Source organism: Periplaneta americana, chromosome 9 (genome assembly GCF_040183065.1).
Source record: "Periplaneta americana isolate PAMFEO1 chromosome 9, P.americana_PAMFEO1_priV1, whole genome shotgun sequence".
NCBI lineage: Eukaryota > Metazoa > Arthropoda > Insecta > Blattodea > Blattidae > Periplaneta > Periplaneta americana.
Window position 1 is genome coordinate 48,675,268 of NC_091125.1, and position 12,544 is coordinate 48,687,811.

Here is a 12,544-nt window from a genome sequence, read left to right on the forward strand (position 1 = left end):
GTAACTTTTTGTATAAGATCTTAGGGAAAATCTTATACGTTGTGTTGAGAAGTACAATACCTCTATAGTTTGAACATACCGTCTGATCTCCCTTCTTATGTAGTGGGTATATAACTCCCTTCCTCCACGCTGTTGGTAATGCCTCCTCTTCCCATATTCTTTGAATTAGTTCATAAATCCTCTGTTTTAGTTCCTTTGTTGCATATTTCAAGAGCTCTGCGTGTATATTATCTGTACCTGGTGACTTATTATTTTTAAGTTCAGCTATAGCTTCATCCACCTCCTCGATTGTTGGTGTATCTTTCTCATCACCCAATGTAGTGATATCATCAGTTCCACTGAAGTTTCGATCCCTAATTGTCATTCCATCTTTTTCGGATTTCATCTTCACCAGTTAAAATTTTCCCATTATTGTCTTTGCACAAATTAGTGTGTGGTTTAAAACATTTCCTATCATTGTTAATATTCCTATAAAAATCTCTTTTATTGTTAATTATTTTAAAATTTTCTATTTCAGCTAACGTTTCATTTTCGAATTCCCTTTTTTTCCTTCTATGTATTCTCTTTTCTTCTCTTCTTTTACTTTTATATACCGTACCTCTGCATTTCCCCTTGTATTGCCTTTCTGAATCATATTTATATTTCAGACAAATAAATTATTATTATTATTATTATTATTATTATTATTATTATTATTATTATTATTATTATTATTATTATTATTATTATTTAAAGAATGTCCTCCATATTACTATACCATACATTATTAATCTCTGTGTGGAATGAAACAATGAAAATGTAATGAATATTGTGAACAAAATAAGGGCTATCCTATCCAGGAAAGACTTTAAATAATTGATAGATGAATGAAATTAGAACTGCAAACGGAGAATTACTTTTGCATTGCGAGGCGTATTGGCTAAGCAAGGGCAGTCCTTCAACGATTCATTAAGCTGTTATTTGATATCACAGAATTAAAAAAAAAAACAGAATAAAATAAAATACTATATTAAGTGTCTTAAAGACTCACACTGACTTCACAATTTAAATTCCTTAGTTGATCTGACAGAAAAACTTAAAACTTCAGGGGAAAAGATAAGAAAATTATAGAAACGATATCTGAAATACCTACATTCTTTCCTAGTCCACCATTCTAGAGTGTAGGTTAGCATATCTGACCATGAAACGAGCGGACCCAGCTTCAAATCCTGATTGGAAAAAATTACTTAGTTGAGGTTTTCCTCAACCAATTGAAGCAGAATTGCAGGGTAACTTTTGGCGTTGGATCTCTGACTCATTTCGCCATAATTAATTTCAACTTCATTAAAAGGATGGAGCAGAATGTAAGTATTGTGACTTGAATACAAATGACATCGTTCTGAAGACACTGCAGAAGATCCACGAGAATGGAGGGACATTAATCATGAACTTCTTTGAAACTGGTTAGGCCTATAGCTGAATCGATAGAAGGCACTAGATAGTGAATAGTACTCAGGAATACGTTCCTACAAACTTAAAAAGAATCATTCCTATGTATGTATGTATGTATGTATGTATGTATGTATGTATGTATGTATGTATGTATGTATGTATGTATGCATGCATGCATGCATGCATGTATGTATGTATGTATGTATGTATGTATCTATTTATTCACACTGCAAATGGGTGGTGGCAGTGGTAACTAATTACACTCAATAATGACAATTAATAATGAACACAATTTAATAATAAATACAATTAATAATAATATTAATACTAATAACAAATAATGATAATAATATTAATAATAATAATAATAATAATAATAATAATAATAATAATGCACGTAATTACAGTGTGTGAAATAATTTACATAAGGTACTGGTACCACGCACAAATTTTTCTAAAGTTAGCCATTCAGTAACAAACGTAACTGTAAGAAGCATAAGTGCCGTAGGTCTTTCAGATATATTTTAGAGAGTAAGAAAAAGTTATGTCTGACTTGAAAGATTATTGTCACGATAGATTTTAAGATTTCAAAATTATATTTCTTTGATACCTTAATTCGTGTCTTTTGCACAGGCAAACTTAAATCTTGAAGATTTAGCTTCTTCGATGGACGGATAATTGAATAGCCTATAGATGTACCAGTCGCTGGACTTGGATATTATCTCTTGCAGAAATTATTTATGTGTGGGAAGTGCTGCAGAACCTAAGGAATGTTGGCTTATCATTCTTCAAGAGTAATAATCCTCTATTGAATATTGTTGCACTTTGGATGGAGGCTTTATTTGCTTCAGCTTGTCTTTGTAAATCTCAATTTTTAAACATGAATTTCATGCATTATATTCACTCTTACCAGTTACTTATCAAACATCAAAACTATCATTAGAAAAATTTCCTTTTAAGTTTCACATTAAATTGAAAGATGTCTGTATTGTAACTTTCAGTTATTTACAGAAATTTCAGTAGGTTAATTTGTAATATTTTATATCCATGTATGAACTAAAATGACCAGAACATAAAAATTGGAGATTTATCATTCGAAGGGGTTGAAAAATTCAAATATCTTGGAGCAACAGTAAAAAAATAAATGACAGTCGGGAGGAAATTAAACGCAGAATAAACAAGGAAAATGCGTATTATTATTCGATTGAGAAGCTTTTGTCATCTAGTCTGCTGTCAAAAAATCTGAAAGTTAGAATTTTATTTATAAAATAGTTATATTACCAGTTGTTCTGTATGGTTGTGAAACGTGGACTCTCACTTTGAGAGAGGAACAGAGATTAAGAGTGTTTGAGGATAAGGTTCTTAGGAAAATATTTGGGGCTAAGAGGGATGAAGTTGCAGGAGAATGGAAAAAGTTACACAATGCAGAACTGCATGCATTGTTTTCTTCACCTAACATAATTAGGAACATTAAATCCAGACGTTTGAGATGAACAGGGCATGTAGCACACATGGGCGAATCCAGAAATGCATATAGAGTGTTAGTTGGGAGACCGGAGGGAAAAAGACCTTTGGGGAGGCCGAGACGTAGATGGTAGGATAATATTAAAATGAATTTGAGGGAGATGGGATATGATGATAGAGACTGGATTAATGTTGCACAGGATAGGGACTGATGGCGGACTTATGAGAGGGCGGCAATGAACCTGCAGGTTCCTTAAAAGCCATTTATAAGTAAGGAAGTAAGTACAGTAAATATGAACTAAACATTTTCGTAAACACAGGTCTATACATTTTTTTCGAAGCTTATTTATTGTATTAGAACATTAATACGAAAATTTAAACTGACAGTATTGAGTAAATTAATCGTCATTGGTGGTTGAGTGATCATCATGCTTATCATTGGATCCAGAGTTCGAGAGTTGCAATCCGACTAAGAGTGATGAACTTCTAAACTGATAACGATAACATTGCTTAGCATTCTTCCTTTGAAAGGGAGATAAAATTGGAGATCTGTACTGTAGATTTAGGACACTTAAAATATCCTATTACATATGAATGGGAGGGCATCAGGAAAAATTTTTGGGTCATTTGTTATCCACGTAAAAATTCTATTAATAATGCCACCGTCTCACTGGGGTGATGAATTTCACCTTCTCAGAAATTGGATACTTTATATTGTCAAACTGACAGAATCCAGCAAGATCTTAATCAGTCATATCTGGAACATGATCCAAATGCATTAAAGTTGAAGGACTATACACGCTTGCTTTTGTTCAGTCTGCATTGTGACGTTATCTTAAGTCCACGTCTGGCTGAAGATAAGAGTGGAGAATATAACTGCAGAGAATACAGTGTATTAATATTTTATCATTAAAGTAATGAATAAGTTCTATACAGAATGTTCCAAAAGTCCCGTTACCTCTCTATAAAAAGCCGTGCGAAGTGTTCTTCCAACTGTATGTGTATGATGAGACAGGTAAATACAACAGGTAACCACCATTTACTCCAGGGGATCTGTTTGCACACTGTTATTTTCATGGCACAGTATTATTTGCTTCCATGAGCGGTGTGAAATTTTGCGCAGCATTGTTGGAGTGATGGAAGCAAATACATTCTGAACAGCATCTTTGAGTTCCTCAGTTGTCTGATAACGATTCTGGGCGACTTTCTGTTTGATGTGTCCCCATAACGCATTATCACAGGATATCAGATTGGGACTTTGAGGTGACCATTTCAGAGGTGTTGGTAACAAAATCCCGAACTGACATCCTGTGATAATGCATTATGGGGACACATCAAACAGAAAGTCACCCAGAATCGTTATCAGACAACTGAGGAACTCAAAGACGTTGTTCGGAATTCATTTGCTTCCATCATTCCAGCAATGCTGCGCAAAATTTCACACCACTCCTGGAGGCAAATAATACTTTGCCATGAAAATATCTGTGTGCCATATATCCTCTGGTGGTTACCTGTCGTATTTAGCCTACCTGTCTCATCATACACATGCTGTTGAAAGAACAATTCGCTTTTGGAATATTCTGTATAAAGAAAACCAATCATTTAACTGTAGAGTGATATATAGGAATAATAGAGGTTTACACTTATCAAATACCTATGTCCATTTCATTGAAATTAAAACATAAGATCGTTCTGCACCTAACTTTACTATCAAATAAACACTAAGGATCTTACGGTAATGGTGTGATGGTGGTGGTAGTGGTAGTGATAGTAGTAGAAGTAACAGTAGCAGGAGCAGCAGCAATAGTGGTAGTGGTAATGGTAATACGGTAGTAGGAGCAGTAGCTGTTGCAGCATAGACTTAATAACAATAATTGTACACAGGGTACCTACATTTAATACAACCTTTATTAAAAACGTAACATTCATTTAACCTTAAAATTAGTTTTCAATATCGGTATAACACATGTAATGAACTCTCAAAATTACATTAATAGAAATGGCCAGTTTTGCTAATTCTTTTTAATTTTCTTCACATTTTTTAACTGCTAGGTAATTTTACCGTTTTATTTCGTTTTGTAATTCAAAATACTTTTTTATCCTAACTAATATGTAGTTATTCTTTCAGAATAGAAGAATTAATTAATTATCCATTTTCATTGGTAATACTATCTAAATTTACTGTCATTTTCAGCATTAGTTTCTAATGAAATAGGTCTCGAAATTACAGAACATTTTACAGTATGATAATCACAATAATGACATTCAATTGAAGATTTTTAAAGAAGCAAATGTGCTTTGACGAGAAATAGACGTAATTCATTCTACGTCACCAGCAAGCTGCAAAAATTTCCCATTTAAAGTGCATGCCAAGATCTGGATACTGCGATGTTTAATTTTAATATCGGTTAACAGAAGTCATGGAATTTGAAGGTAAATGTTGGATAAAATAAAAAATTATTATAAACAACAGAATAACAGAACAGGTGTCGAGTTTTAAATAATTAGGATGCGATGCACATATTGATATCTAGAAAGTAAAGATTATAGATACTACAAAATAAATTTTAAAAATTTCAGATCATATGCGAAACAATACAAATAACTCTTGGAAACTTATGTCAACACTCTTAAAACAAAATAAAACAATGGCTCGATCAACTTACTTGTCTGCTTGGCAATGAAGTATGGCTTCTTAAAACTAGAGAGGAAAGCAGATTGCAAGCAGCAGAAAGTTCTTGTGTTCAGTCAATGTGACTTGATCAAATAAAGATGACAGCCATCAGACAAAAATTAAACATCACAATATAAATGATGAAATAAAAAAAATTCAGATATAATTGGACATAGCATTTACTAAGAATGAATGAATTCTTAATTAAGGAAACAGGGCTGATGAATCAGTATTAAAAATTAACATAAGTAGCACAATAAGCCTAAGGCTGCAGTGTGTCCAGAGAAATGACGGGTCTAACGTGGGGAAAAGAAAAAGACTGAATGAAGAGAGACTTCCGAAAGCAACTTATGAATATAATCCGAGAGAGAAATGAGGTGGGCTACTGCTCAAGAAATGGACACCAAAGCTGATTTTCTTAAAGCAGGCTGATGAGCCAATTCCTTGAAGAAGAAGAAGAAGAAGAAGAAGAAGAAGAAGAAGAAGAAGAAGAAGAAGAAGAAGAAGAAGAAGAAAATATATGATAAGAAAGAAGATGAGGGCAATGAGGACGACATGGACAATATTTTGAATTTGTTTTATCCCGTGTGACCCAAAACAACTTATTATTTATAGTAAACATTGTCACTTTATAGTGCTCGCTGGGGACTAAATTTTGAGATGCAGTAAACAAATGAAGTCGGCCATCTTAGCTCTGTGGGTAGCATATATCGAGTGCATCATGCCAGAAGAGTGGATCAACAAAACTGAAACTTTACATTAGAGTCATTTAAATTATAGAATAATACGAAAAATGGCAAGTTACCTAGTAATTCTTGTTGGAATTTTTTGTAGAAATCATCTTTCAATTATTGTGATTATTTAAGTCTACATGCTTCAAATTAATCAATATTTAGTCTAATACCAGTACCTCATGAATATGTATAAGAACAGTGGTAATAGGTCTACTTTATTTATCATGTATAGGTTTATCACTATTCAAATTTAATTACTTAAATTATTAGTGAAACAAAGAAATTTTCATGATTTCGGGAGCAGATCTTTCCATTGGCAACAATGCTTCCATTTTTCAGACAGATTCAACTTTAGAAAATTGAAAACATGCTATTTTACTATTTGTCTTATTTTCAAAACTGTCATAGTTACATATTTAATGTACGGTCCACTACTGATTAATACCGGTACACATTTTGTATCGATGCATTTCCCAATTTCAGATGATTTAGTTGCAATTTAAAACGAAAGAACTTTCAAGCACTTAGTAGAATCAAATTGACGATGCGCAATTCACACTTTTACAATAATTTCATCATTTTCTTAAGGTGATGTTAACTAAACATTCAATCACATCAAGTAAATTGCCATTTTAGTATAATTTTCAAACAAACTATAGTTATTAACGAGTAAGATTTGTGATACAGCTTCCATAACATACAATAATGGATCATATGAGGAAACGAAGAGAAGCCAGAAAATAGGAAAGATTGGAGAAAGCTGGGTTTGCAGTGAAAGACCTGTCCTTGAGTAGAACACTAAATGAAATGAAATGAACATACAATAGCTCCGGAAAAGAGACTCTCCCAAATGGAAGGATAATCAGACAGATAGCATACAATACAGATAAATGCAATACAATACAATACAATATATTATAATCAAATTTTTTGTATGTATATAAATTTTATATAAGTATTAGCCTATTTTTGATAATCTTGACTCTCAATTGTAAATTCTAAGGAGTATTTGTGATCATTTTGTTTTATCTTTAGTGTTGTAAGAGAATATTTTTCATTTTTGCATGATAATTTCACACGTGTAATTAAGGACCATTTTTGCAAAACTTGCTAACTGAAAAAACTAAATTTTACAGGAGAGACAAAACACTGTAGTAAGCAAAATTTTGCTGTATCTCTCACATAGCAGAAAGCAAGTTTTGGAAAAACGATCACACTTTGATACTACAATGAAGAGAAATAATCAAATCAAGACGCCTTTAACATTATGTAGAGGCCTGCCTAATGTTAACGAATCCATAAAAATCTCAATCTTGCAAATTTTGCAGTTAGCAAGTTTTGCAAAAACGGTCCTCAATTTGACAATGTCATTAGCTTTTGCTGTAACGACAGCTAATAAATACTATACTACTATACTATACTAATACCACGATACTTTCTCTATATTTCATAATGAAGGAGTGGAGGAGTATTTTATATTTATTTATTTATTTTATTATTATTATTATTATTATTATTATTATTATTATTATTATTATTATTATTATTATTATTATTATTATTATTTTATTTTCAGTACCGGTTGCCCTTCCTACATAGTAAGATACATAAAATCGAGTATTTTTTTCCCTAAGTTGCTCAAAATGAAACTCAAGTTTTAAAGACTAGTTAGTAGAATATATAATAATATATTCTATCGATTTTAATTTCAGCTGATGGAGACAATTGGGCTATTCCTAAAGAAGAACTTCCATCGAATGAAGATGGTGGAGTCTTTGGAGAAGGTGGTTTTTTCCCATATGGAGTCTCTGGAATGATTAGTGGAGCAGCCACATGTTTTTATGGATTTGTTGGCTTTGACTGTGTTGCAACAACAGGTAAATTTCTTAATAGTACCCAGTGGCAAAGCTATGGTGTAAATATTGGGTAGACTGAAAAAATCTGTTTATCTTATATCTTTTTATACAACAAATGTTTCTCAGCTTTTCTATCAAAATTTTTTGTGACACAAACCCCACAATAAAATGATGAGCACTCACTTTCACCCCCAAACAGAATACAGATATAACAATATAACTTATTTGTTAGCCAAGGATATTTCTTGTAACATTGAAATTGAACATTTCTATTTTGTCTTCCTCCAACCACTATTTTAATATGTATATGCGGTGTCTATCTCCTATCTTTGTAGGCACATTTTTCTCATACATCCAGTTTGAAAATGGTTTCTCTTTTAATTCTACAAATAATGACCTCAATGTTCTCTCAAAATGAGCCATTTTACACACACACACACACACACACAAACATATATGCACTTTTGATTAAACTAACACTCAACAACGCAGCTTATACACACAATCACCAATATAGTGCGACGTAGTATTGTGACTGTGATGCTAGCCATGTTTTGCACTGAGCTGTAGCAAATCGATACCCCCTCAAGCTTGCGAGTCAAGGTTGTAGCCATCGTAGCAGAGGCTTTTGCTACAAGCCTAGCACTGAACTATCCATCCTAAAATGACTGCCAACAGTGAACTTAATATATGAAAGGATCGGAGTGAAACCAAATGTTATGATACATTGTTATTACGATCTACTGTTACTAGGTATAATAACTCAAATTTTTTGGGAAAATTAAGACACAAAAGCCTCTTAAAAGCTCCGCCACTGATAGTACCGTACTTACGTTTATAATATACTTTTCACTTCGATCAATATATCACCAGGCTTACTTCGAATCCATTAAACTACTCCAAAATATTGAAATTATCAATAAAACTATACAGCTTTGCACCATATCCCGTAGTATTCAATAGGTTTAATGCTTCATCATCAAATAACAATCACAAATAACTGTCTTGATATATTATAAACTCAGGAAAGAAATAGACTAGGTGCATGTCTCACATTTGACTGCGATTTCAAGTTCAAGGAAGCTAATAGAAAAGGGGGAGTATGTAAGTTAAATAAATAGTCTAGTTCAGTGTGGGTTCAGAAAGAGTAAAGGATATGGTTATAGTTAGCTACATTTTCTGATGGACGTTTGCTCAGTTTTGTTGGGAGGATTCCTGGAACACAAAGACGGCTATAACTTGAAATCAAAGGCGATTTCAGTTACAAATTTATACGATCTTTCCAATTATTTTCTGGTTCTGAATTCGTCTCTGACTTCGATTCCACATGTTAAGAAATATCAGTGTATTAAAGTTGAAGCAATAATGATAATACTAATAGTAATTTTTAAGAAAAGTGTTGAAAAATAAAGAATTAATAATTTAATACTAAATACTATAAAGTATAAGATGTTATGTCTGTTTTGTTACAATCAGGGGAAGAAGCAAAGAATCCTCAAAAGGCAATTCCTATTGCAATTATAGCTTCTCTGACCATCATCTTCTTAGCCTACTTTGGAGTCTCATCTGTTCTAACGCTCATGCTTCCTTACTATGCTCAGGTAAGTATTGTGTGGAAGTGTTTGTGTAGTAAAATGTAGGCATTATGAGCTTACTTTTAAATGTGAATGTTTCCACATTCTATGAATTGAACTTTATCTTCAGTTTAGTTCATAGTATTGTTGCAAACATTTATATTGTAACTATACTTTTTCTATAATTAAAGCATATCACAAAGAAGAAAGCCAATTCATATCGATAATTACTTAAGTACACATACAATTTGAAACAACTGGCTACCTACAGACTGGAAGATCCCAGGTTCAATTCCGATGATGATGGAATTTTTCTCGTTGCCAAAGCTTCCAGAATGGTCCCGAGGTTCACTTAATCTCCTACCAAATTAAGTACCAGGTCTTTACCGACATAAAAAGCTGTCAGAGTGTGATGCCAATCATGAAAACATGGAGCTCTAACTCCATGCCCCCCAAGCGCCTTCATGGCATATAAAGTAGATATCTTTACCTCTATCTTACAATTTTAAACAATAACATGTAGTTTTTCTCCTCCAACACCCCTATGGAAGGACCTTTGACTTTTCTTTGTTAGCTCCCACTTCACTTCGTTGTAATATCTATGTTTCTGCACCCTACAACGCCAAACTCCACACAAAGCACTTCACTAGTCTTTTCCTTAGTTATTTTTCCAGAGGTCCGCAGAAGATGCTCCTTCTTCTTTTAAAAGCTTCCTTTGCCATTTCAGTCTTTCTTTTGACTTCTTGGCAGCAGCTCATGTTAGTACTTATAGTATACCCCAAGTATCTTAAGCTGTCCACTTGCTCTACTGCCTCATTTAGTATTCGCACGTCTACTTTCTTTATTTTTCTTCCTACAACCATGGTCTTTGTCTTGTTTGCATTTATCTTCATCTCCCATACTGCTCACAACTGTCATTTAGCTTCTTTAATGGTAAAAGCAATTAACTTGCATTATCCTTTCTCTGGCTTCCCAGTATGCCTCTAGGCAAGAAATTTCTTCGTTTTTCTGCTTGTCACTGTTGAGGCCTTCACAAGTCAGCAGAAGAGTCGAGTTTTGTTTAGAGTGTATTTAACAAGAGAAAATTGAAAGCCATAATTTCCTCTGATTCTGTAGCACAACATTGCACAAGGATGTATGTATAGTGCAGTTCATTATATTTAAATGCAATAGAAACTTTAATTTACATTACAGTTTGCTTTACTGAATCAGTTATCTAAATAAAAAGAACAGTGTGACATTTTTCATATATTCTTATTATGTATTTTATTCAGTTACTAATAATAATAAATCAGCTATTTTAATGAAAGTTAATGCCATGTGAACATTCCACGATCACTTTTATTTTTTATGTTGATACAAATTAACAAATTAATACCGGGTACTATATATAAACACTTTGAAAACGGTGAACATGAATTCAGTTTTACACATGTTGTTTTTTAAAGGGAAGTGCTGCTGATAAACTTTATTTGCTTGAGATATTACAGCTATTTACCTCCAACAGTTTGAAATTTAAGAATGTAAGCAATTTGTTATGAGTAATTATTAATTTTTAGATGCTATTTTATTGTAATTTATGCATGTAAATTTATTATGTATCGAATCCTCCTCTGAGCACGAAAACATTCTCTTTCAGGGGAGTGCTAGAATTTTGTTAATTTACAATTTCTTTGTATAGTATTTTTCTGCAATAAACATTATTATGTTATTTTTATCTTCTATATCTATGTTCAAATTTTCCACTCTTCTTCTGTTATGGATGATTTCATTTTTTATTTTTTCAGGATGCTGATAGCCCAATTCCTAGCGCCTTTGAAGCTGTAGGGTGGCCAGTAGCAAAATGGATTGTTAGTATTGGAGCAATTTTTGGTCTTCTTACCAGGTACAACGTTTAATAGTTTTCTTTCACGTGCACACACATACGCACATATCTTCTTTGTGCTAACAAAATACACAAGTGAACAAACAGCACGCCAAAAAAATTTATATTTAGAAATTCCCAAAATTTATAGCTGAAAATAAATTTGTTAATTGATATGCTTAATACAGCATACTAACTTAGAACTGTTCATCTTATCCTATTTTATATTTGAATCGCTCCATGCAGAAAGGGCTTCAGTCCATTAGACCTGGTTTTGAGAAAACTAAGGAAAACAGTATGCACTTTGTATTCCTTTCTGCATAGAACTCTGAGCCTGACGCTTCAGTTTCTGTCTTTCCAAGCATTGGACTGAATATCTTTCTGCACAGGCTGATGGAACCATCCATAAAGATATGATTTCCATCGATATCTCGTTTTTTTCAAAATTTGTGACTGAAGCCCTTTCTGCATGGAGCGATTCATTTATGAAATCTATTAGGATAAGTTACATTATAATACGTAAGAAAAATCTTTTAATTTCATAAGTAATAATCATTAGGTACCGTACTTTATGTTGAATTACGTAAATTTTTATATTTTTCTTTGTATGAATATAACAAACTTCTTAAACGAAAAATAAAGTTTTAATGATTTCAGTCATTACCTATCATTAAATTAATATAACTAATCAAACATTATTGCCATTCCTATATCTAAGTTCGCTAGAAGGAAAAGTACAACAGAGATAAGGGAAATATGTGAAAATGGAAAAGTGTGTGTGAAAGAAATATTGTACCCTAGCCCTATTAATTATTCAGAAGCAATAGACCAAAGTTATAACTTAGGCCTAAATATCAGTCACTTTTCCAATCGTGAGATTATAAAATTTCGTATTACTGGTATTACTAGATATTTGTTTCAGAAATAATATTATGCTATAACGTAAC

At 32.5% G+C, this 12,544-nt stretch overlaps 1 protein-coding gene across 1 annotated transcript in view; it reads left to right on the forward strand.

The window, feature by feature from the left end:
- Nucleotides 1–12,544, forward strand: part of LOC138705904 (cationic amino acid transporter 2-like) — a 44,937-nt gene that overhangs the window by 10,058 nt on the left and 22,335 nt on the right. The window contains exons 5-7 of the mRNA XM_069834660.1: nucleotides 8,016–8,180; nucleotides 9,636–9,760; nucleotides 11,521–11,618. Of these exons, the coding sequence (XP_069690761.1) occupies nucleotides 8,016–8,180; nucleotides 9,636–9,760; nucleotides 11,521–11,618 (388 nt within the window). The remainder of the gene's footprint in view (nucleotides 1–8,015; nucleotides 8,181–9,635; nucleotides 9,761–11,520; nucleotides 11,619–12,544) is intronic.